This window comes from Talpa europaea (genome assembly GCF_964194135.1).
Source record: "Talpa europaea genome assembly, chromosome: 13".
Lineage (NCBI taxonomy): Eukaryota > Metazoa > Chordata > Mammalia > Eulipotyphla > Talpidae > Talpa > Talpa europaea.
In genome coordinates this window covers 29028579-29052789 of record NC_140080.1, presented here as the reverse complement: position 1 = coordinate 29052789, position 24211 = coordinate 29028579, and the positions used below count along the sequence as shown (strand labels likewise).

The following is a 24211-nucleotide window of genomic DNA, read 5'->3' as shown; positions in this document are numbered from 1 at the left end:
GCAAGGTCTAGACCCACATATCTTATACACCATTTCAAACTGTATATAAGAATCTCAATGTGTAATAATGGCAGAGTAGCACTAGCACAGGAGGAAAAAAAGACTGTATTTAAGTTCTACCTTAACACTAGTAATTTCTAAAAGTCAATAGTGAGAGTTTTATCAGCAAAACTGGCACAGTAGGGAACTTCAAAAGTCTGTCCCATGGGGGACTCCCTGGTGGTGCAAGAGGTTAAGGACTGCACTATGAAGCAATCCGAAGCCTCTGCAGCACAATTTCGATCCCCAGCAAGCCAGGGAGCAACCCACATTGCGCAGCAGACTTCTCCTGTGGTACCCGCTGCTCCCCTCAGCAGTGTATTTCAGTCAGTCTGCCTGTTCTGTTCCCGACTCTGTCACTGGTGAATCTTCTTAGCCCCCACATCTCTGGCCTGTACCCCAGCTCTTGTATGCATAAATAAATAAATCTTAAAAAAAAAAAAAGTATGTCCCTCCACAAAAGCAGCCAATAAACATGCAAAAACTACTAAAATCATATCAGAACTCTGGAAACGAAAATTTACAGAAATGAGGCAAACACTTAAGAAAAAAAAATCAGCTGGTTCTTGGTAATGGAACTTTTCTGTCTTTTAACTTACTCTAACCCAATCAAGCATTTTTGGCCAGGAAGTAATTTCTGCGCTGGGGTGGATGGGCTGCACACTGCACATGTGTTTCTTTTCTTGTACTCTTTATACTAAGAAGACCCACAAAAACAATATGAGCTGACCAATTAAAGGGAAAGTGACTAAACAGGCATTGCACTAATTTACTTGGTCCCATTTGTGAAATTTGCTTTGTTTTGCCCAGGAAAGAATCAAACCCTAAAAACAATTCCTGATATATAATCAAATCATTTTCAGTTTATAGTTATTGCAGAAAGGAACTTATCCAAAACTATAAAGTCTTCACAAAAATCAAAGGAATGCCAAAATATAACAAGAAAAAAATAACTAGCAAGAAATCTTATTTACAATATACTTTCAATGAATCTAAGTATCTTCTAATCTTTCAGAAACAAATTTTAGATTTCAGCTATCCAATATAGCAGCCACCAGCCATGTGGCTATATGAATTCAAATTAATAAAAGTTAAATAAAAATTTAAATTTCTGAGTCACACTGGTCACATTTCAAGCGTGCCATAGTGAACATTCAGAGTTCTTTTGGACAGTGCTGCTTTACCAATATCAAATGGATATGAGTCATGAGGACAGGAAGTTAAATCCTGGGGCTTAACCAGATACATTGTTCAGAAAATTTATCAAGTGTCTGCTTGTACCAGTCACTGGGAATACAGTAGATAACAAAGTCACTGCATTCACAGATCTTTAGCAGAGGAGACATAAGACATGAAAACATCATTTCTAAGTGGTGAGGATGGTGAAGAAATTTAAAGCAGCTAAAAAGTTGGAGACTGGCGAAGGTATAGTTAGATGTGACATGTATGACTCAAAGTACTAGACTGGTGTCTGAGATGACAGTCCCTCTGCGGCATCTATGCTATTTAACCACCAGGTGTGCATGCACTGGACCCCTCCACGGCTCCAACAACAATGTTCAACAACTACTTAGTTGACTAACTAAATGGATCTGGCTGATTTACACTTTACAAGTCTATTTCAAAAATGTTCAGATAAAATATAAATGAAGGGAGGCAGGCTGTGCGCTACCCTTTAGTGTAATAACATATTAGAGAAAAGTCAAAATGGAAATTGTCTTTCGAATTCATTCATGAATGTATAAAATAAGATTAAAAAACAAACCTGACTGATCTTAGGTAACACATTACTTATATCCTCTGACTGATGGTATGAATCGTCCTCTTAATGCTTTTCACTAGTATGCAGAAACTTCATAGGCATAGTTTCAGAGACAATATGTTTAGAAAAACATTCATTTAGTAGACTAAAAGAATGAATTTATTTTCTAATCTAAACTTTATCTAGACTGTTTTACAAATATACACCAATCTTCCACAAGTGTTACTTTCTGAGTTGCCGAAACTGAGAGTCCCAACATGTATCATCACCTTTGTGTATGTACCGAACTTCAAAAAAGACCTCAACTAATACAAGGAACTTTTTTTTTCTTGTAGGTTTTCCTATTTCAGTCCTCTCTAGAACTGACCTCACATTCTCTCTCTGTCTATTACACCTACACAAATCTTTATCCAACTCAAGACAGAAACTGAACAGTACATACTTTCAATTGCCAAGTAAATTTTCCGCTCTCCTTCTTTGGGTTCTTTGCCAGGTGGGAAATATGTTCCTCTGATTGTAATTGCGGCTTCAGAATATTCACTGATTCTCTGCAGCGCTTCCTTCGAAGTAACTTTCCATCTGGCAGTCTAAGGAGAGAGAGTGGGAGGGAAAAATCATTTCATAGGAGGATTAAAAAAACCTAGTGTGCTGACAAAGAAAAGGTTGTCTAAACCAAATTATGACCAACATGAACATTGTCATTAACACCTATCTACTTCATAAATCCATTTAGATCCTAATGTTCCTATAAAAGTCATAAAAATGCCATCGCTAGGGCCTCCCCTGGTGGTGCAGTGGTTGAGCGCTGGGTTGCAAAGCTGCCTGAAGCCTCTGCAGCACGGGTTTAATCCGGTTCGATCCCTGGCCACCGAAGAGGGTCCCACATGGCTCGCAGACCTCTCCTGCCACGTCCACTGCTCCCTTCAGCAGTGTATTTCGTCAGTCTGCCTTTTCTGTTCCCCGCTCTGGTGAAGTCTCTCACCCTCCTGCGCTTCTGGCTATACCCAGTGCTTGCATAAATCAATCAATCAATCAATCAATCAATCAATCAATCAATCTTAAAAAAAAATGCAATCTCTATTGTTCCCATGTAGATACAAAGTGAAGTATCTACTAAATGTTTATAGGTTTCACATTGAGATACCTACCACCTTACACCAGTGAGAAAGGCACATATCAAAAAAACAAGCAACAATAAATGTTGGCGAGGATGTGGTGAAAAAGGAACTCTCCTACACTGCTGGTGGGAGTGCAAACTGGTCCAACCACTATGGAAAGCTGTCTGGAGGTTCCTCAGTCTGCTAAAAATGGAGCTACCATATGACCCCGTAATTCCACTCCTAGGGATCTACCCAAAGGACACAGAAACACTGATTCAAAAGACCACCTGTATCCCTATATTTATTGTATCACTATTTATAGTAGTATTATATCACTATTTATTTTATCACTATTTGGAAACAACCCAAATGCCCTAAAATAGATGACTAGATCAGGAAGATGTGGTATATATACACAATGGAATATTATTCAGCAATCAAAAAAGATAAACTCATGCCAACCGCCGCAACGTGGATGGATCTAGAAGGAATTACGCTCAGTGAAATAAGCCAGAAGGAAAAAGAATAATATCAGATGGTTTCACTTACAGCAGGAATATAGGGGAACCAAATAAGACATCAGTGTAAAAAAACAATAACAGTACAAAACACAACAAAGCAAAAACAGACAATTATAAATCAGAGACATAATGCAGGGGAGGAGGTGGGAGGGGCTTCAGAGGGAGGGGGAAGAAGGAGCACAGGGGACTGCAGTGATGGTGCACGGGTGCATTGGTGAAGGAAACTCTATGGGGACTACACCTGAGGGGGTGGGGGGAAGCAAATATTGTTTCAAAATGAATAATGATGCTAAAAAAAATCAATTTAAAAAATAAATTATATAACACATTAAAAAAATGTTCATAGGTTTTAAAGTAGGGATTTTTACTCCTCAAGAAGCAAGAGTTTCTACTCCACAATGCAAAAGACTTAAACAAACGCTACTTGCCTGTGGGAAGTCATTGATCTCTAATTCTTCCTCATATCTCTTGAAAGATTCATTTTGTCCACCATCCTGTCTTTCCTCTTCTTGTTTCTCCAAAGGCACATAGTTGAGCTTGGCATTGATCTTTTCAGCGAGTTGCTCTGCAATGGTTTTTGCTGATACTGTGGGAGCCAAAATGGTGCCACCTCTGAGAATTGCATTGGTGGCCTGTTGCATAACATCCTGCAGTTAAAAAAGACCTACAGTCAAATCTCAGTTGAGGGTAGAGACAAGATGGAGACCCTATCACAAGTTATTCTCTGGAAAGACACTAACTAAAAAACATCTTTTTAATAGAGTTCTACTTGTATCTGTAATTTAGCAATTATATAACTAAAAAGTTAAAGTATCTCCCTTACCTTGGTGAGAAAACTAAAGAATATTTAACTCTACATTAAAAAAAACTCTACTGGATTATAGCTATGTCCTTGATAATTAAATTAACTCTTGCTATCAGAGATATTTCTGACATCATTCACATGCTCTGTGGCTCCTACGAGTTCTGTCCACTACCATCACTGAATTCCCGCCCCTCCATGGCCTGACCCAACATTCAATAAATCATAGTAAATGTAAACAGTAAAACTTGAAACTTGTATTTACAGACTCTACCATGGAATGAATTCTTCTGTGAGTAATATGAAGACACAACTCAAATTTTTCCAACAGCTACTTGATTTTCCCCAATAAAGATATTAATAATAATAATCCCAGAGAGTAGTACGTTAGATGTTACAAATCTTGTTTTCAGGAGAGGCCTATGCTTGTGTACAGTAAACACTTCATGATAATGCACTGGCTAAATAAAAATAAATGCAGACAAGCAACAAGCCCTGAATGTGGCTGCTTCCTGAGTCAGTCTGGCTTCTGGGTTGGTCATACCAGCTGGGCCACTACATATCTGAACTTACACAGTCTACTGGACAGAGTCCTATCTCAAACTCTTCAAAATGCTGTTAAAATTAACAAACCTTTCCTTGGGACTTCCACAAAAATTTACTCTTAATTAACCAAAAAAAAAAAAAAAAACCCACAAAAACTCCCGAAAGATGGCATGCAAAATATGTAACACATTTTCATTTTCCCACTACTTAAGACCCATGTCAGTTTGAATTGTGTTACTGGGCGTTTGTACTTCTAAGAAGTTATTTGTGTGCCCAATAACCCACCAATGAAAGCAGATCAAGAGAGAAAAACTCATTTAGGTAAGATCAATTAGAATATTACTGTACAAAACCAAGGTTAACATGCCTCCCAGAGTAGGCATTAAGTCCTCATTTAACATTAGTTTCAAATGCAACAATCAAAGAATTCCATATTCAAATAATGTTAAATGTCTAGCACAATCCACTTACTTGTGTAGAAACTTAACTCCTAAAAAGCATTTAAATCAAAAAACTCATAAAAGTATTGACTAAGGCTCGGAACAAATTACTTAATACCTGAGACTCAATGCCCAAATTCTTCTGAGCATTGATTCTAAGAGCCAATCTCTTAGCAATTTCTAATTTCTCAGCATTTCCTGCCGTGGGAGCAGGAACACTCGATGTTCCAGGAGCTGCCATATCTTTCACTCTCTTCTTTGAATTAAACATGCTTTCAATTTGCTCATCAATCTAGACAAGGAAAGAAAAAAAAATTAGAAAAAAGTGAATTAAAAACCCAACTTAGGTAGATCTATAGAAATTTAAAAAGAATACTTCTACCAAAAGGCTAGAATAAGATAGTTAAATTTATGCTAAATTTAACCACACATATCAATAGGAAAGAACACTAATTTTCTGTTAAGTGTAACAAATCTTATTTTTTAAAAATCTGTCTAATGGGAAAGAAAAAAAAAAAAAAAAGAAGAAGGAAGGAAATAGGGATACACCACTTAAACAGACTCCTTAGTGGTCCAGAAAATACATCCCAATTCAGCAAATGAGGATTATGTGCTGTCAAGACACAACAGCCAATATGATACAGCTGACTTACTCCAAGACTCAGGCCTGGAGATCAGATCACGTTGCAGTGAAATAGGCAAGAAGAAGGCAATAACTCAAGGCAAGTGGATAACTAAAAATAAAGTCAATGATTTTCACGGAAATGGAGTAGCATGTCCCTAAGACAGGGGTTCCAAAATAAACCCCAACTCCTAACGGGCAATTTGATTTCCTAAAAATCTGAATAACAAGAGTCAGAAGACTCTCTGGCTTTATTTCTTTCAAATAAAAAAGCAAAGAAATGAAAGTTGTTTTCTCCATCAAAACATTAGCAATGTGGGCCTCCCCAGTGGCGCAGCGGTTGAGCGCTGGGTTGCGAAGCTGCCTGCAGCCTCTGCAGCCGGTTCGATCCCCGGCTGCTCCCCGGCCACCAGAGGAGGGTCCCGCATGGCGCGCAGACCTCTCCTGCCGCCCGCTGCTCCCCTCAGCAGTGTACTTCGGTCCTTCTGCCTGCTCTGCTCCCTGCTCTGGCTCTGGTGGATTCTCTCACCCTCCCGCGCTTCTGACTGTACCCAGTGCATGTATAAACCAAAAAACAAACAAACAAATAATAAATAAATAAGACATGCCTCTAGAAAATTATAAAAAAAAACAAAAAACAAAAAAACACAAACATTAGCAATGCACTCAAGGCTCTGCCCTCCAGGAGCCCCACAAATTCCCCAGAGCTTTTTCTAATTCTCAGGTTAACCACACCAACCTAGTGAGGCAAATGCACACTATTTGCATTTCCTTTTAAAGATGTCTTTCTCACAACAATGACTACTGACACTGCCAGCCAAAGAGAGTAAACCCTTTCAGAGCCTCAGAGTAGGCTTTACCTTCCAAATCTCAAATGCAGAGGAGAACTTGTTCAGGGTTTAAAAATTGCTTAATTTAAAAAGACTTACCGAACTAGAAATAGTCAACTTAGCTTCTTTTAAAAACATTCATTCCCTAATAAAGTGTTTTAGTTATCAAGTACTTTTAAATTTGACATTTAACTGAGTAAACTGTTTTAAGTTAGAAAGCAAAAGTGGCATTAAAGTTCAAAATGACTGCATACAATCAGGACTGTGGACTGTGTATGGTGCTAGTTGAGAGGGGTAACTCTTTAACTTTTTCCACTTCAGTATTGTTCTAATTTTGTTCAGAAATTATATATTACTTTAACAACCACAGAAACAGGGCCTCCCCAGTGGTGCAGTGGTTGAGCGCTGGGTTGTGAAGCTGCCCGCAGCCTCTGCAGTGCCGGTTTGATGCCCAGCCCCTGGCGAGGGTCCCACATGGCGCATAGACCTCCTGCAGCACGCTGCTCCCCTCAGCAGTGTCCTCCATCTGTCTGCCTATTCTGCTCTCCGCTCTGGCTCTGGTGAATTCTCTCACACTCCCACGCTTCTGTCTGTACCCCAGTGCTTGTATAAATAAATAAATAAATCTTTAAAAAAAAACAAAGAAAAACAAAACAAAACAAAAAAACCACAGAAATAAAACATTGCTATAAAACTTGAAAAAAAGTCCAAAGTAATGTGGAAAAAAAAAAAAAAAACTGGTATCATTTTAAAAGAAACTCATAAATTGGGCCTCCCCGGTGGCGCAGTGGTTTGAGCGCTGGGTTGTGAAGCTGCCTGCAGCCTCTGCAGCGCCGGTTCAACCCCTGGCTGCTCCCTGGCCGCTGGGGGAGGGTCCCACATGGCATGCAGACCTCTCCTGCCTCCCGCTGCTACCCTCAGCAGTGTCCTTCGTCACTCTGCCTGTTCTGTTCCCCACTCTGGCTCTGGTGAATTCTCTCACCCTCCCGTGCTTCCGACTGTACCCAGTGCTTGTATAAATAAATAAATAAATCTAAAAAAAAAAGATTAATGAAAATTGTCCACCCTTAAAAAAAAAAAAAAAGAAACTCATAAATTCTTTAACAGTCTTTCCTTCTAGAAATGGAGTCTCTCCCAAAACATGGGCTGTACTTGCTGTCTTGCTTCTAGTAGACAAAGTGGAAGTGCCAGTGTATGACTTCTTAGTCACAAAAGGCACTAAGGCCTTTTCTCTTCTCTCTCCCATCACTCACTAAGGGAAGCCAGCTGACATGTCATAAGGACAAGCGGGTAGAGACAACAAAGGCTTCTTGCCACACTGAAGTGAGTGGCCATCTTGAAGATGACACAACTGCTTGACTGCAACCCTAGGAGACCTGAACCCATAAATACCTGGCTAAATGGCTCCTGATTTCCTGACCCCCTTGAGCTGTGAGATTATAAGTTTATTGATTTGTTATACTTTAAAAGGTAACGAAAACACTGACTTAATTTTGTGCCAGTATTCTTGAGAGAAATGGCCTAGGTTAATAGAAGACCTAGCTTCTGGTCCTGGCTGTGCTCAACTACCAGTGCGGATGAAAAGCAAATACTTTTCTGAACCTCAATTTCTCAAATGACAACATCAGCTCAATTACTGGTTTCCAAAATTGTGTTCAGAGCAAAGGTATGTCAAAAATTTTTTTTCTATGATCAAACATGTTTAAGGATTTTGGGTTGAAGCAAAAAAAAAAAAAAAAAAAGTGTCTTTGCCCATTTGCCTCCACTGCACCATGGAACCCATAAAAAAAAAAAAAAAAAAAAAAAAAAAAAAAAAACTTGTGGCAAAGGAAAGCAAAAAGAAAAAGTAGATTTTTAAGTTCACCATCGACGGTACCAGGCTGTAGAAGATGGAATCATGGATGATGCCGTGGATTGTACAGGACAGAATCAAAGCGAATGGAAAAGGTGGTGAATAGGTTGTAACCTCTGAAAAGAGTAGGGGCAAAATTACTCTAACTTCTTAGGTATCTTCTCCTAAAAGGTATTTCAAATAGCCACCAAATAAATAACCTGAAGAATAATCTATGTGATTGGTCATGGGTAGCTGCTAACAGTAAAGGGAGTTTCAAGATGTGTGATTCCCAGATTAACCAGGATGAAGAGGAGAAAGAGATGAGGATTAAGACTTATCTTCCTAGAAATATTTTGTATGAGTTCTTGAATAAAAGTTGCAAACCAATAAATAAATAAGCTAAATATGCCTCCTTAATTAAAAGGGCCTCTCACATTCTTTGATATACTACTAGTGGTATGCACTAGGGCAGGTTTTCCAAATACTCATCTTCTAAAATTGCAGCTCCTCGGATTAGGGTTCTAAAGAATATTCTGTGAAACCCTCAGCTGCCGAGTACTCAGCTGTGATCCTCTTCACTGGATCACAAACAATGCTATAAGCTAAGAACATGGGTACTGAAGTTTAAGTATGAAATGGACAAAGGATCCAACTGTTGCCTCTAAAAGCTATATAAATCTGAAAAGGTTAATTTTCTAAGTCTCTTCCTCTTCAATTATTGAATGGGGATACTCTGAGTATCTACTCCACATAGCAACTGTGAAGAAACAAATCCTCTAAAGCACCTGCTACAGGATGTGACACTCAGTAATACTCAATAGATATTGACTATTGTCATTAAGAATGTTCTATGATGATCAAATGTTAAAAAAAAAATAGTATTGGTATCACCATTGTCAAAGTCAGGGGAAGAAGGCATTCTTGCTAACATTAAGTGCAAAATGGTAATCTACTTGTAGAGACATTGCTTTAAAACCAAATTAGATATACTTCTTGGCCTAGCAATTATGTACACATCCTCAAACCTTAATCTGATAAACATGCAAAGTAAAATGTGCAAGGATAGGTAATATAGTATAGTTTATGGCAATATATTTCAAATAATGAGTAATATTTCAAAACAATTTACTTACTACAAAATAGGGGTTTGAGGGCCTCCCTGGTGGCGCAAGGGGTTGAGACGCAACCTATGACACTATCCCGTAGCCACTGCAGCACGAGTTTGATCCCCAGCCAGGGAGCAACCCGCATGGTGCAGCAGACTGCTCCCGACTCACCCGCTGCTCCCCTCAGCAGTGTATTTCAGTCAGTCTGCCTGTTCTGTTCTCCACTCTCTCTGGTAAATCCTCTCCCCGCCCCACACACATCCCTCTGGCTTACACCCCAGTTCTTGTATGAATAAATAAATCTTTAAAAAAAAAATAGGGGTTTGAGTCATCAAACTATTGAATATCCAAATAATGAAGTACTATATAGCCATCAAGAATGGAAGAGTAAATTCATTAAAATGGAAAGATTTCAATTAAAGACTGTTGCTGTAAGTCACAAAGCAATATGATTTAATTTTTATAAATTATACAAGTATGGGCACATGTGAATACAGGTGTATATATAGAAAAAGTTTGGCAAAGGACACACCAAAAAGGATTACAGTAATTGCTATCTCAATAGTCATATGGGAAGACCTCCAATAAGAAAGGAATTAATTGCTTCAACTGACAAAAATGAGGCCCAGAACACTACTTACATCAACTGCAGCATCCTCATCATCTGAATCTTGAAGACCAAGTGCTGCTTTCTGTAACTTCTTCCTCTCATTAGCCAAGGCTTGTTCTGTCTCATCAAACTTGAATCCCTTACCAGAGAATCCACTACTCTTTTTAATTATTTTCCCTTCCTTTAAGGGAAAAACAAAAATAAAATTAATTTCACAGTAAAAATGTTAATGTCCAGAGTTTTATGGCAATTAAATATTTTCTAAGGTGGTGTATGCCAATACTAAAAAAAGAGTTCATTTAGTGTGTAACAAAAATAAGAATTCTACACAGGCTATATAAAATACTTAGTTGAAACAGAAGGGAGAATTTTGTTTTTATGCCTTATCTCACTCTCTAAAAAGATAAATGAAAATAATCCTTTTAAGATTTGTGAGTATTAAATATTCAAGGTTTAGAACACAATTACAATTTGCACCAAAATAAGAGTTTAAAAACTCACAGCTTTTTGCTGATCTTTGAAATCACTCCAAAGTTTCTCTAGATCAGGAGGCACTGCAGTCCCTGACAATTCAAGAGCTTTAATTATGTCACCAGCATAGCGAGCTTGATCTTCTGTGATAAAAGTATATGCATAACCCTAATGAATGATAGAAAAGTGGAATTATTAGACCCTAACAAGATGGCCTGCTATACAGATCACAAATAAGTTACTGCGTGAGCCACGTAATAAATCCTATTAAGACTGACTCCATTACTAAAGAATTTAAATGACTTTAAGAGTCCTACGAAAATCTTTAATGGTTCAAAGGGCAATATCTAAGTTTAATATTTAAAATTAAAGTAAGCAAAATCAGTAATTTCCTAGTTTCTATACGCATGAGATATTTCACAAATGCACAACTACACTGTCAGATATATTAGTTTTTGTTAATATAGAACTTAAATTTTCCCTTTTTGCATTTCATTGCTCCACTACTACACAAGTCTATCCCAGTTAAATCATATTAACTTCCTAGGATGTAGCTTCCAATATTTTTTAAAAAACAATTTTTGGGCCTCCCTGGTGGCACAAGGGGTTAAGACGCAACCTATGAAGCTGTCGGCAGTCACTGCAGCAACAGTTTGATGCCTGGTCAGGGAGCTACCCACATGGTGCAGCACTCCTCTCCTGATTCGCCTGCTGCTCCACTCAGCAATGTATTTCAGTCATCTGCCTGTTCTGTTCCCCACTCTACTTCTGGTGAATCCTCTCACCCCCCCACATCTCTGGCCTGTACCCCAGTTCTTACATGCATAAATAAATAAATCTTAAAAAATAACCAAAAATCAAATTTAATGTTTGTATATAAAATGTAGTTTTGTTTAAAAAATGACTTGTCTTTATATATTAATTTTTGTAATTACTTCACATAAATGATGTCAGTTATATCACCAATCTGAGCTTCTCTAGGACCTAAGGTTTCATACACCCCCAGTAACTTTTTGATTCAAGCAAGAGAAAAGACTGGAGTTGAAGTAGGGGAACAGCAAAGCATAATCAGGATGCTACTTCATAAAACCTTTGCCCCTACCTCTTATAAATTTTAAAACACACTCTAATATTCTACCTCAGGAATATGTAGTCACCAGGCTTCACCCAGGGCCTTTATTCATATTGCCCATGAGCCACGAATGGTATTACATTTTTGAAAAGGTGAAATATATGTGTGCCCTTTATACAAAGTTTCCAAATTCATAGAACTCAGGTTAAAAGAAGAAATGCCATTACTACTAAGGAACAAATTCTATGTGCCTCAACTTTTCCCAGCAATTAAATGCAGAAGTGTGAGGATGCAATATGTAAATAACTTGGAGCAGTGCCTGGCATTTAGTAAATATTCCATAAACATAACCTATACTATTAATAGTATTACTGCTTCAGTATGCAGAAATGCCCATGGTTGGAATACCAAATACATCACCATCAATGTTTCCCATTAACAGAATATTCTGATGCCTTTAAAGTGAATGAATTAGGGGCTTCCCTGGTGGACTAGGTATTGAGTCTCAACACTAACATCTCCACAGCCTGTGTTCAATCCCTGGCCAGAGAGGTAATTCACATATGGTGCAGCAGACCTCTCCTGTCTCACCAGCTGCTCCCCTTAGCAGTGTGTTCCAGTAGATCCACCTGTTATGCTCCCCACTCTGTCTCTGGTGAATCCTCTCACCCCTCCTAACCCCCTGCAACCCAGTTCTTCCATGCAAAAATTAAAAAAAAATAAAATGAATGAGCTAGACCTACCAATACTTACCAAAATACAGAGTCAAAAAAGCAATGTAATTGGAGGGGCGTGCGGGAGAAACAAAAGCGTTAATGTTGAGGTTGGAGGAAAAGGTGATAGGTGTGACGGTGAATGTTTTATAACCCCAAACTAAAAAAATCAAATATTATGCATACTCTGAGGATTTCCACAATATCCCGCATAAGTCCTATTATCAACTCGTTGAATAAAAACCTGTATTTTAATATAACAGAAATCAACATTAAAAAAATTCTCTTTACTTTGTTGCCTGCTCTTCCAGTCCGTCCTGCTCTGTGCACATAATCCTCATAATGGTTGGGACAGCTGTAATTTACTACAAGAATCAAATGTTTCACATCTAGACCTCGGGCAGCAACAGAGGTGGCCACGAGAAGTTTGCAGGTCCCATTCTTAAAGTCATTTATGATGCTATCTCTGTCATATTGATCAATGCCTGCAAGTAAATTAAAGAAAGAATTGTAAAACCATTCTGTTCCAACTGTTTTCCATTTCCTGTGAATGAAGGAAATCCAACTTACACTGACCACACATCCAATATCTATAATAAAAAAGCAAACAAAAAGACACATTCACTATGCTACTATATGCCAGGTATCCTCTAGGAAGCTACTCTTACATTTCTGAGAGAATAAGCATGAAAAAAAAACAAAAACAAATAACATAGTGGGGTTACTATGGAAATAGTTAGACCTCATGAACCCCTGAAGGTCTAAGGGACAATTCTTTAAAAACCAATAGTCCTGGGGCCTCCCTGGTGGCTCAAGGGGCTAAGACACAGCACTATGAAGCTATCCACACCCACTGCAGCATATGAGTTCGATCCCTGGCCAGGGAGGTGACCCACATAGCACAGCAGACCTCTCCCCTCTCGCCCACTGCTCCCTTCAGCAGTATATTTCAGTCAATCTGCCTGTTCTGTTTCCCACTCTGTCTCTGGTGAATCCTCTCACCCCCTGAACCTATGCCTGTACCCCACTTTTTGTATGCATAAATAAATAAATCTTTTAAAAAAAAAAAACCCACAATAGTCCTTCCTCTTGCCTCCCTTGTAGCCTAGGGGTTAAGTCTCAGAGCTACCAGGACGGCCAGCCCTCCCGCAGCAAAGCAGCCTAAGTTAGATCCCCAGCCAGGGAGCTGACCCACATGGTGCAGCTGACCTCTCCTGTCTCTCCCGCTGCTCCCCTTGGCAGTGTATTTCAGTAGATCTGCCTGTCCCGATCCCCACTTTGTCTCTGGTGAATCCTGTCACCCCCCCATACCTCTGGCCTATACCCCAGTACTTCTATGCAAAAATAAATTTTTAAAAAATCTTACAATAAAGGAATAATTTTTCAAAAAACAAAAAAACAATAGTCCTTCCCCTTTGCCTACAACTCAACAACAAAAAACAAACATGCTAATTAGAAAATGGTCAAAGGCCAGGGACAGACATTTCTCCAAATAAGATATACAAATGTTCAACCGGCACACAAAAACAAGTTCAGTAAGAGATAATTGTGTCTAACAGGAAAATGAAAATCACAATAAAATACCATTTCACGCTTACCAGTATGCCTACTATAAAAATAAGATGGAACACAGCAAGTGCTGGCCAGGGTATGGATAAGCTAAAACCCTAGTGCACTGGTGGTAAAAATGCAAATTGGTAGATCCTCAAAAAATTAAACACAGACTTACCATTCAGCACACCAATTACACTTTCAAGTTTAGCATACCCTAAAGAACTGAAAACAGGAACTTAAGTAGAGACCTGCACCTCAGTATTCAAAGTAACATTATTCACAATAGTCAAAAGGCAGAAACAACAAAAGGGTGCACCACCAGATGAATGAATAAAGAAAATGTGCTAATAACTACAATGAAGTAATATTTAGCCCTAAAAAGGAAGAAAATTCTAAGACATGACAAAACATTGACAAATCTTGAAGACACTGTGCTAAGTGCAAAACGCAGGCAGAAAAAAAAGAAAAACACTGCATGATTTCACAAAAGTGAGACACCCAGAACAGGCAAATTCAAACAAAGTAGAATACAGGCTACCAGAGGCTATGGGAAAGGGAGAATGAAACTCTGTATTTCCTGAAAAAGTACAGTTTCTGGATAGGATGATGAAAGTTCTCTGGAAATTTAGTGGTGATGGTTACATAGCACTGTGAATGTATTTAATGCCACTGAATCACAACTTAAAAATTGTTAAGATATCCAACAACAAGTGCTGGAGAAGACGAGAAGTATCCTCTTACACTGTTGGTGAGAATGCAAACTAGTGTGGTCATTTTGTAAAGTAATCTGGCTTTACCTTAAACTAAAAATGAAAATAACCATGTGACTCAGCAATTCCACTCTATTTTGGGCATTTATCCAAATAACATGAAGCCATCAACTCAAAAACATGTATGTTCTACAATGTTTACGGCAGCAGTGTTTACAACAGCGAGGCCATGGAACCGTAAGTGACGCTGTGAGAGGACTGGCTCAAGGCAATGTGGTCTTCCTACACAATGGAGAGCTTTTCAGCCATGAGGAGAGACAGAAAGTTCCTATTTACAACAAAGGAGTCTGAGGGAATTATGTGAAGTAAAGCAAGTCAGAATGACAAAGAGAAATACTGGATGTTTACAAAGCAGACGATTTAACAAAGCAAAATTACTTATAAAAACTAGTGGACACGAATAAACAGTGAGGCTTTTGAGGCCAAGAAGGAAAGGAAGGGAGAAAGGGCTAAAGAGATATAAGGTATGATGGGAAAAAAATACCAAGTGAATAAAAAGTGTGAAGTTAGAAACAATAGTTAAGTCAATCAGGTAAAAAGGGATACAGTAAAGGACAGAACTGGACTTCAGTGGTGAACTTAATGTAAAATACAGACTGATTTATAAGGATGCACACCTGGAACACATTCTATATGCAAGGCTACTTCAACAAAAAATTTTAATAAAAGGAAAAAACAGCTAAAATGGTAATTTTTTCATAATGTGCTTTTAACACAATATTTAAAAAAGGGAAAATAAAATGAGTCCTTTTTAAACAAGTTAACCAAATAAATATCCTCAAAGACCTTTTATTTTCCAAAGAGGACTGCAAAAGTATGTCCTAGACCACAAGCTCTTCTGTATATGGAATGATATTCTCCCATCAAGAGGTGGAACCTATGCCTCCATCCCATGAATCTACGCCAGCTGACTATGTGCCCATAAAGAATATGGTGGGGGGCCTCCCTGGTGGCACAAGGAGTACACAGCACTATGAAGCTATCTGCAGCCTCTGTAGCAGGAGTTTGATCTCTGGCTGGCAAGGGAGCTGCCCACGTGGCGCAGCAGACTGCTCCCGACTCACCCGCATCTCCCCTCAGCAGTGTATTTCAGTCAGTCTGCCTGTTCTATTCCCTACTCTGTCTCTGGTGAATCCTCTCATCCCCCTAACCCCCGCAACTCTGGCCTGTACCCCAGTTCTTGTATAAATAAATAAATTAATTAAAAAATAATAATATGGTGGCAATGAAAACTCTGCCAGTTTCCAGTATTCTCCTTAATTGACCCAGCAGCTTTTGGGTCTTGCCATCCAGCCAAGCCGTCTCATAAAGAGGCCCTGAGGAGAAAGTCCAGGGCCTCTGCCAGCAGCCTGACTGAGCCCTAAGTCAAGAGCCAGTACCAATATGCCAGGCACTTAAGTGAGGCAAACTGGAAGTATATCCTCAGCCCCAACAGAGCCACCCTAATAGACACAGCATGAAATGGAGATTAGATGTACATGCTGAGCTCTACACAAATTATACGTTCACAAGCAAATGGCTATTGCCAATATACTTTAGGGTGGTTTATTACAAAGCCATAGATAGCCAGAAAACTTGGTGAATAAAGATAATTCAAATTGTCTCTGCCCCACGTTTAGTTCTCTCTATATATATTTATACAGTGGAGATGTTACACAAAATTGAAAACTTTCATATGGTAAGGTGCAACAGAAAGAATGTAACACGAATCAGAAAATTTTAGTCAATTTTTCTTACCTAATTTATGGCTATGGAATTTAATTAAGCCAATGTATTATCTTATTTGCATAATCTCTAAGTTGGACTATAAATAATGCTTACACGCAATATGCTGTTGAAGTAAAAACTGAGGGAGATGACACAAAATTAATAAATTATAGAGACCAAAGTAAGTATTATCATTCAGGAAAAAGAGAAGTGCATGGAAAGTGGGGCATCCCCTGGTGGCGCAGGCAGTTGAGTGCAGCGCGGTGAAGCTGTCCGCAGCCTCTGCAGTGTGGGTTAGATCCTGGCCGGCCAGCGAGAATCCCACATGGCGCGGCAGACCTCTCCTGTCTCTCCTGCTACTCCCCTCTGCAGCATATTTCAGTCAGTCTGCCTGTTCTGTTCCCCACTCTGTCTCTGGGTGAATCCTCTCACCCTCCCGTGCACCTGGCCTATAGCCCAGTTCTTGTATGCATGAATAAATAAATCTTAAAAAAAAATACTTCTTATTGGATGCAATTAAACATCACCTCCATGAAGAGACATGCAAGGATAAGATGCTCTCATTAAATCCTTGAGAAGACCGTCAGCGTGTTCCTGCTTATCCACAAATATAATGACAGATCCTGATTCCTGGTAATGGCCTAGAAGCTCAAGTAACTTCAAGAATTTCTTTTCTTCTTCAATCACAATCTGCAAACATCAAATTGCACCAAATTAATGGAGTAAAAACACAAATACCTTCCTTGAACAGATATATTCTTATTTGTGACAAATAAATAATTCATATCTTGCTCTATCTGTAAGGAGCTAGGATGAACGGCTAGGAAAACAGTGATTTTTAAAGTGCTGATTTTGAATCAGTGAGACACAAAAAGCATGACTTTCAGAGAATAAGAGACTTGCAAATAGGGACAAGTCATCTCTCTGCCTCCTAGCCTTACATTCTACTACCCACAGAACAAGATGGGTATGTGACAGTTCTACGTACGAGCCCACTACTTCTGGTGGGAGAAATTAAAATGTGTATTTTAAACACAGCTCCATAGAATAGCTGGTATGTCTGATAAAATATTCAGGCTACAGTTGATGCGTACTACTTAAGTTTAGAAATCATTTGCCTTCATCAAAAAGAATGTTCTGAAAAGAATCACACACAATGCCAAAACATGCAGGGAATTGGGGATTGTACTCACCACTTGTTGTTCTACATCAGAGCAAACCACACTCCTGCCTCCAACCTGCACTTCAATGGGTTTACTCAGGATTCTGCGAGCCAAAGCCTCCATAGCTCTGGGGAAAGTAGCTGAAAACATAACTGTTTGTCGATCAGGACGGACATTATCCACAATGCGCATGACCTGAGAAAACATTACAAATAAATATGGTGTAGCCTCCAAATCATAAAATGCTGAAAGCCACCGAAGAAACTTTTCAGAACTAGTCTCAAAAAAAGTCAAATGAGACTTTTAAATCTGCTACTTGAAAATATTACAACTGATATTACCCTACAATTTCTACTTCTCACAGTTTTCCCATTTCAAGAAAAGGTCACTCTAGTCATCCACATGTATGAGTCCAAAATCTAGGAGCCATGCCTGACTACTCTCTCATTCACTGGCTTTACCCTAAACTAAAAATGGAACAAATGGAATAAAATTCAGCAGTCTCAGTCTTCAAAGTACATGTACAATGTAAACAATCTCCAGCAGCATCATAGCAGTTTTCCCTCACTGACCCCACATGTTTTTACTGAGCAACCTGAGAATAACCCCAGCTTATTCTCAGGGCTAGGAATACGCAATAAAATTAGGCAAACCATTCTGTCTTCATAGAGTTTATAATATAACGAGGATAGAGTGATAAATATACTGTGTGTCAATGATGGTAAAAGGTACAGGAAGAAACAAAACAATGAAAGTGAACTTACTGTTGTGGAAGTAGGGGTAGAGGTTTCATTTGATTTAATGCCTACAGAGCCTTGGTGGAATCAAGTCTTAGGATTTCTGTGGTGACAGGTATAAAGAGGGGTAAAAAGGACATAATGAAAAAGATGGCTGATGATTTCCAGGTAGAGTGGTGTGTGGTTGGAAACTGAGAAGGATGATGTTTTTGCCAGGAGTAGACTATAGTTTCACTCCAACTAAAGATGATGTAGTCTATATGAAAGGGTACTTGGAAATTCTAGGTTTATGGGACAAACTCAAACAATTCTCATCTAGATTATGTGAACTATCTCCTAACAGATCTCTCTGCCTTTATTCTTGCCTAATCTGAAATCAACTTTCCACCCAGCAGTCAGAATGATGTTTTTTCAAACATATGACAGTACTTCTCACCTCCAGAAACCTCCTATGAAAGGTACAATATAAGGATTTATAGAAAATTGCACAAGGAAATAAAACAGGAGAAAAGGGCAACAATATTTTGACTACACAGTACCTAACATACCAAAGAAAACTAAATCCTAAAATAAGAACTGTATTTTCTCTCCCACCCATCTTTTACCCCCTCTTCTAAAAGGGTTTCTCATCACATTTATTTACATAAATTTGAGTCAACTTAAGCCCGTATTACTGTTTCCAATAAAGTTTCATATTTTCTCCAAATATACCTTATATATCTTTTGCAACATTTATTTTCTCATAATGTCATAAATTAAGCTTTTTAAAGTACATTTCATTTCTTTTTTTATTTTAAAGACTTATTTATTTATGCATACAAGAACTGGAGTATAGGTCAGAGGTGTGGTAGGTGAGAGGATTCAACAGAGACTAAGTGGGGAACACAACAGGCAGATTGACGGAAATACACTGCTGAATGGAACAGCAGGCGAAGCAGAAGTCTGCTGCGCCATGTGGGTTGGTCCCTGGCCAGGGACTGAATTCGTGCCGCAGTGGCTGCGGATAGTTTCATAAGGTTGCGTCTTAATCCCTTGTGCCACCAGGGAGGCCCACATTTTTTTTTTTTTGAAGATTTATTTATTTATGCATACCAGAGTTGGGGTACAGGCCAGAGATGCAGGGGAGGAGGGTGAGAGGATTCACGAGAGACAGAGTGGGGAACAGAACAGGCAGACTGACTGAACTACATTGCTGAGGGGCGCAGCGGGAGCAACAGGAAAGGTCTGCTGCACCATGTTGTTTGCTCACTGGTTGGCCAGGGGTCAAACTCATGCTGCAGAGGCTGCGGATTGCTTCAAAGTGCGGTGCTAAACCCCTTCTGCCACCAGGGAGGCCCCTTAAAGTACATTTCTTAATTTACTAGGAAAAGAAACGTAAACGATATGTTTGCTGACTGTATCTAGAAACTTCTCTATTCTCTTATCTGTCTATCTGTCCATCCCAATCATCTGTCTATCTGTCATCTATCTATCCCAATCATCTGTCTGTAGACAATACTTTTACTCTTCTGCAAAGAAGTCATATCATCTGCAAGTAACAATTATTTTCTTTCTTTCCAAATATTTCCAAGTTACTTCCTATTCTTGTCTGTGCTGACGAGGAGCTCCAATAAAATGCTGAGTGGATGTTAAATATCTCATTTTGTTTCTTAGGTTCATAGTTTAAAAGTTTCACAGTAGGATACATACTACAAACTTTTGGTGGTAAACAGTCTTTCGTTATTATTAGCTAAGAGGGGATCCCCACTACTCTTAGTGTGGTAAATTTATAAATGAGTAAAATTTTATGAAATGCCTTTTCCCTATTTGAGATAATACTGTGTTTTCACACCCCTGTTCTGGCAACAGGGTAAAGTGATTTATTACAGTAATCTCCCCTTATCCTCAGTGGATACTTTCTGAGAGCTCTAGTGGCTCTCAGTGTTATAGACAACACTGAACCCTACATATACTGTGCTTTTTCCTATACATACATACCTATATGTATAAAGTTTAATTTATACATTAGGCACAATAAGAAATTAACAACAATATAATAAAATAATTACAACAATGTAATAAGTTATATAAACATGGTTCCTCAAAATATCTTACTGTAGGGCCTCCCTAGTGGTGCAAAGGGTTAAAACACCACCTATGAAGCTGCAGCACGAGTTCCGATCCCTGGCCAGAGACCTACCCACATGGCGCAGCAGACCTCTGACACGCCCACTATTCCCCTTAGCAGTGCACTTCGGTCCATCTGCCTGTTCTGTTCCCCACTCTGTCTCTGGTGAATCCTCTTACCCCCCAAACCTCTGGCCTGTACCCCAGTTCTTGTATGCATAAATAAATAAATCTTTAAAAAAAAAAATCTTACTGCAAATAACATTTTCCAATCACAGTTGACCATAAGTAACTAAAACTGTGGAAACCAAAACAATGGATAAGATTTTGTTAATATTAAACTCATCTTACATCCACAGAAAATTAACTTCCATATGAAAATCTACTTTAAGCATTGTTATATTTAGTTCCCAAATAAGATTTTTTTGAGCTTTTTAATCATTGTACATAAAACTATAACTTACCTTGTTTGATTCTGGTATTAAGATTACACTGGACCATAAAGCTGAGAACACTGGACCATTAATGGAATAGCCAGTTTGAGAGTTTCTTCAAAAGATAGACATACGGCCTTCAGGGTGGCCAGGGATTAAAGACTCAGCGTTATCAAACTATCGCCAGCCACTGTGACCTGAGTTTGATCCCTGGCCAGGGAGCTACCCACAAGGTGCAGCAGTCCTCTCCTGTCTCGCCTGCTGTTCCCCTCAGCAGTGTATTTCAGTAGGTCTGCCTGTTCTGCTCCCCACTGTCTCTGGTGAATCTACTCGCCCCCCAGCACCTATGGGCTAGACCCCAGTTCTTGTATGCATAATCAATAAAAAAAATAAATCTTTAAAATCTACACTATAGCTCAGAACATAATCAACAACTCAATCTAAAACCTCTCTCCAACAAGTAAACAATTACTCAGCCTTTCTCCCCTCTACTTAGCGCAGGGGATGATTCACACTTTGCAAATCAATGAAAAATGTGTTTGGAATTCATTCTGGAAAGGCCTGTCACGACACTTACTGCCAGCACTATCATAAGTGCTAAGGTTCCTATGATTGGGAAAGATGTAAAAGGGAACCAGTTTCATTTTGCATCTTATTCTTTAAGTCCCTTACTTTTTTTCCACAAACAGACTCCTTGTAAGTGCTTGAACACTATCTTCCCACTATAAAGTAACCTGGTTCATCTCTAAATAATGCTATCCAAGTCGTATAGCACATTATGTTCATTTCAAGGTTGTTGGGACAGAAAGGATAATCTACTTTTTCTTATATGTGACAAACTTTTTCCAGAGTTAAAAGAGGCTATGAAGTCCTCTACTCCAAACTACATACTCCTCATTTCTTTTATCTGTTCCTCACATGGCTCAAGTGTTAACCATAATCCTGTTAACTCTCTTTTGTGGTCCTCTGTAATCATTTAGAATGTGGTCCCTAAACTTATTTATTTATTTTTAAAGATTTATTTATTTATTTATACAAGCACTGGCTACAGTCAGAAGTGCAGGAGGGTGAGAGAATTCACCAGAGCCAGAGCAGAGAGCAGAACAGGCAGACTGACAAAGTACACTGCTGAGGGGAGCAGCGGGAGGCAAGAGAGGTCTGCGCGCCATGTGGGACCCTCGCCTGGCAGGTGGGGATCAAACCAGCACTGTAGAGGCTGCAGGCAGCTTTGCAACCCAGCACTCAACCGCAGCGCCACTGGGGAGGCCCTGGTCCCTAAATTTAAACATAATGTATGTACCATAATATCACAGGAGCTACACTTTTGGAGAATACATGAATAAACTGAAAAAGTCAACCATGATGTTAACCTTACCCTTTCTAATATCCATTTTTATTTTTTTTTAAAGATTTATTTATTTATGCATACAAGAACTGGGGTGCAGGCCAGAGGTGCAAGGGATGAGAGGATTCACCAGAGACAGAGTGGGGAACTGAACAGGCAGATCGATGGAAATACACTGCTGAGGGGAGCAATGGGCAAGCCAGGAGTAGTCTGCTGCACCATGTGGTTGCTCCCTGGCCAGGGATCAAACTTGTGCTGCATGGCTGCGGACAGCTTCATAGTTTTTGTCTTAACTCCTTGCGCCACCAGGGAAGCCCTCTAATATCCATATTTATTATTGCACTTTGTGATAATCGATTTTTTTGGCATCCATAACACATTAACAATTCACACTGCTGTCAAGAAAATCTTCCACCACCTTTGAACATGCATTTCTTTTAAAGTTTTGCATTTGAGAAAACAGAATGTGTAAGAAATACAAAAATCTATGTTAGACCAATGCTTTGCACTAAAAGCATGAATTAGGGCCTCCTAAAGGGTTTAAATTCTCAGTGCTCTCAAGCTATTGCCAGCCACTGTTCAATATCCAGCCAGGGAGCTAAGCCACATGGCACAGCAGATCTCTTCTGCCTCACCAGCTGGTCCTCTCAGGAGTATATTTCAGTAGACCTGCCTGCTCTGCTCCCCACTCTGTCTCTGTTGAATCCTCTAGCCCTCTGCACCTCTAGCCTACAACTTAGTTCTTGCATACATAAATAAATAAAAATAAATCTTTAAAAAATAAATAAAAGCACAAATTAAATTAATTTGAAATACGAGAACTATAAAATATGAAAGCTTGAGATTCTATAAGAATAATCTAATTCTAATTTTACCAATGATGGTTCAATTGGCTAAGGAAAGCCTGAACAAATACTCTCAATATAAAAAATTCAAAACAGAAATATTTATTTCCTTTTCATATGTCCCAATCCACCATTTTACCACATAGTAGAGGTGTGAGAATATTCAAGAATTTCAAAATCCATTAACATTTCACTCTCATGGCAGTTTATTTTACAATTCAAAGCACTAAGAAATTTAAAATCACCTGTGGTTCAAAACCCATGTCAAACATTCTGTCTGCTTCATCTAAAACAACATATGTCACTCTTCGAAGATTTGTGACCCGACCTAAGGTGAGGAAAGAAAAATAAAGACAAAAAGAAAACTGAAAATCAGTCACAGTTCATTTTATGACTACCAAGAACTTTAAAAAACTGTAAAGGGAACTAAAATGCCTGACTTAACCAGAGGGGTAAGTTAGGTATCTTTAAACAGTGAAAAGAAATTTTGGTCTACAATGTCTTAATCTAATGGCAAATACTTTCTGACAATGGGTATATGAGGCCCTTTATTTTGTCAAACTCGTCTCTTGCATACCATCATAGGGCCTGAAGAACCTGTAAAATTCAGAAAACAGCCCTCTCCAAAACACATCATAAAACTAAGACTGAGATGAAGCATCGAGCCACATCAGCCATTATCTGACAGCATCACCTAGGAAAAAACATATTAGAGATTACAGCGTATGTGTGGAAAGCAAGTTCCAGAGCTAACTATTTCAGATGTAGAAAACTGCTCTTTATGTATTTTTTAACCTACTTTCATATAGTTAGAAGTTTTAAATGGGCATTAATGACAACGTACAAAAGCTTTAAACACCAAATGTGTTACATAAATACACATTCTTCTATACAAAGATACAAATCCAATTTCACTAAGTGGTCCCACTGGTCTAAATAAGAGCAATTGGTCTCTTAGCCACTGAAAACTAAATACATACACAGGAATTCCTTCCTAAAGGATTAACAAAAGCATTTCTATCAATTGCTGAATCAATCACCTGGCAAAACATATATAAAAAAGTTATTAAATATAAACCAAA

General features: G+C 38.8%; 1 protein-coding gene across 1 annotated transcript in view; it reads right to left on the bottom strand.

Annotated features, from left to right (window-relative positions):
• DDX46 (DEAD-box helicase 46) overlaps positions 1 to 24211 on the bottom strand; it is a gene marked incomplete at its 3' end in the record, with an annotated part of 49168 nt that overhangs the window by 5104 nt on the left and 19853 nt on the right. Inside the window, exons 13-21 of the mRNA XM_084252127.1 lie at positions 23375 to 23457; positions 17693 to 17857; positions 17027 to 17189; positions 12760 to 12953; positions 10714 to 10851; positions 10244 to 10393; positions 5329 to 5502; positions 3851 to 4069; positions 2244 to 2388 (exon numbers count right to left, since the gene is read on the bottom strand). Of these exons, the coding sequence (XP_084108253.1) occupies positions 2244 to 2388; positions 3851 to 4069; positions 5329 to 5502; positions 10244 to 10393; positions 10714 to 10851; positions 12760 to 12953; positions 17027 to 17189; positions 17693 to 17857; positions 23375 to 23457 (1431 nt within the window). The remainder of the gene's footprint in view (positions 1 to 2243; positions 2389 to 3850; positions 4070 to 5328; positions 5503 to 10243; positions 10394 to 10713; positions 10852 to 12759; positions 12954 to 17026; positions 17190 to 17692; positions 17858 to 23374; positions 23458 to 24211) is intronic.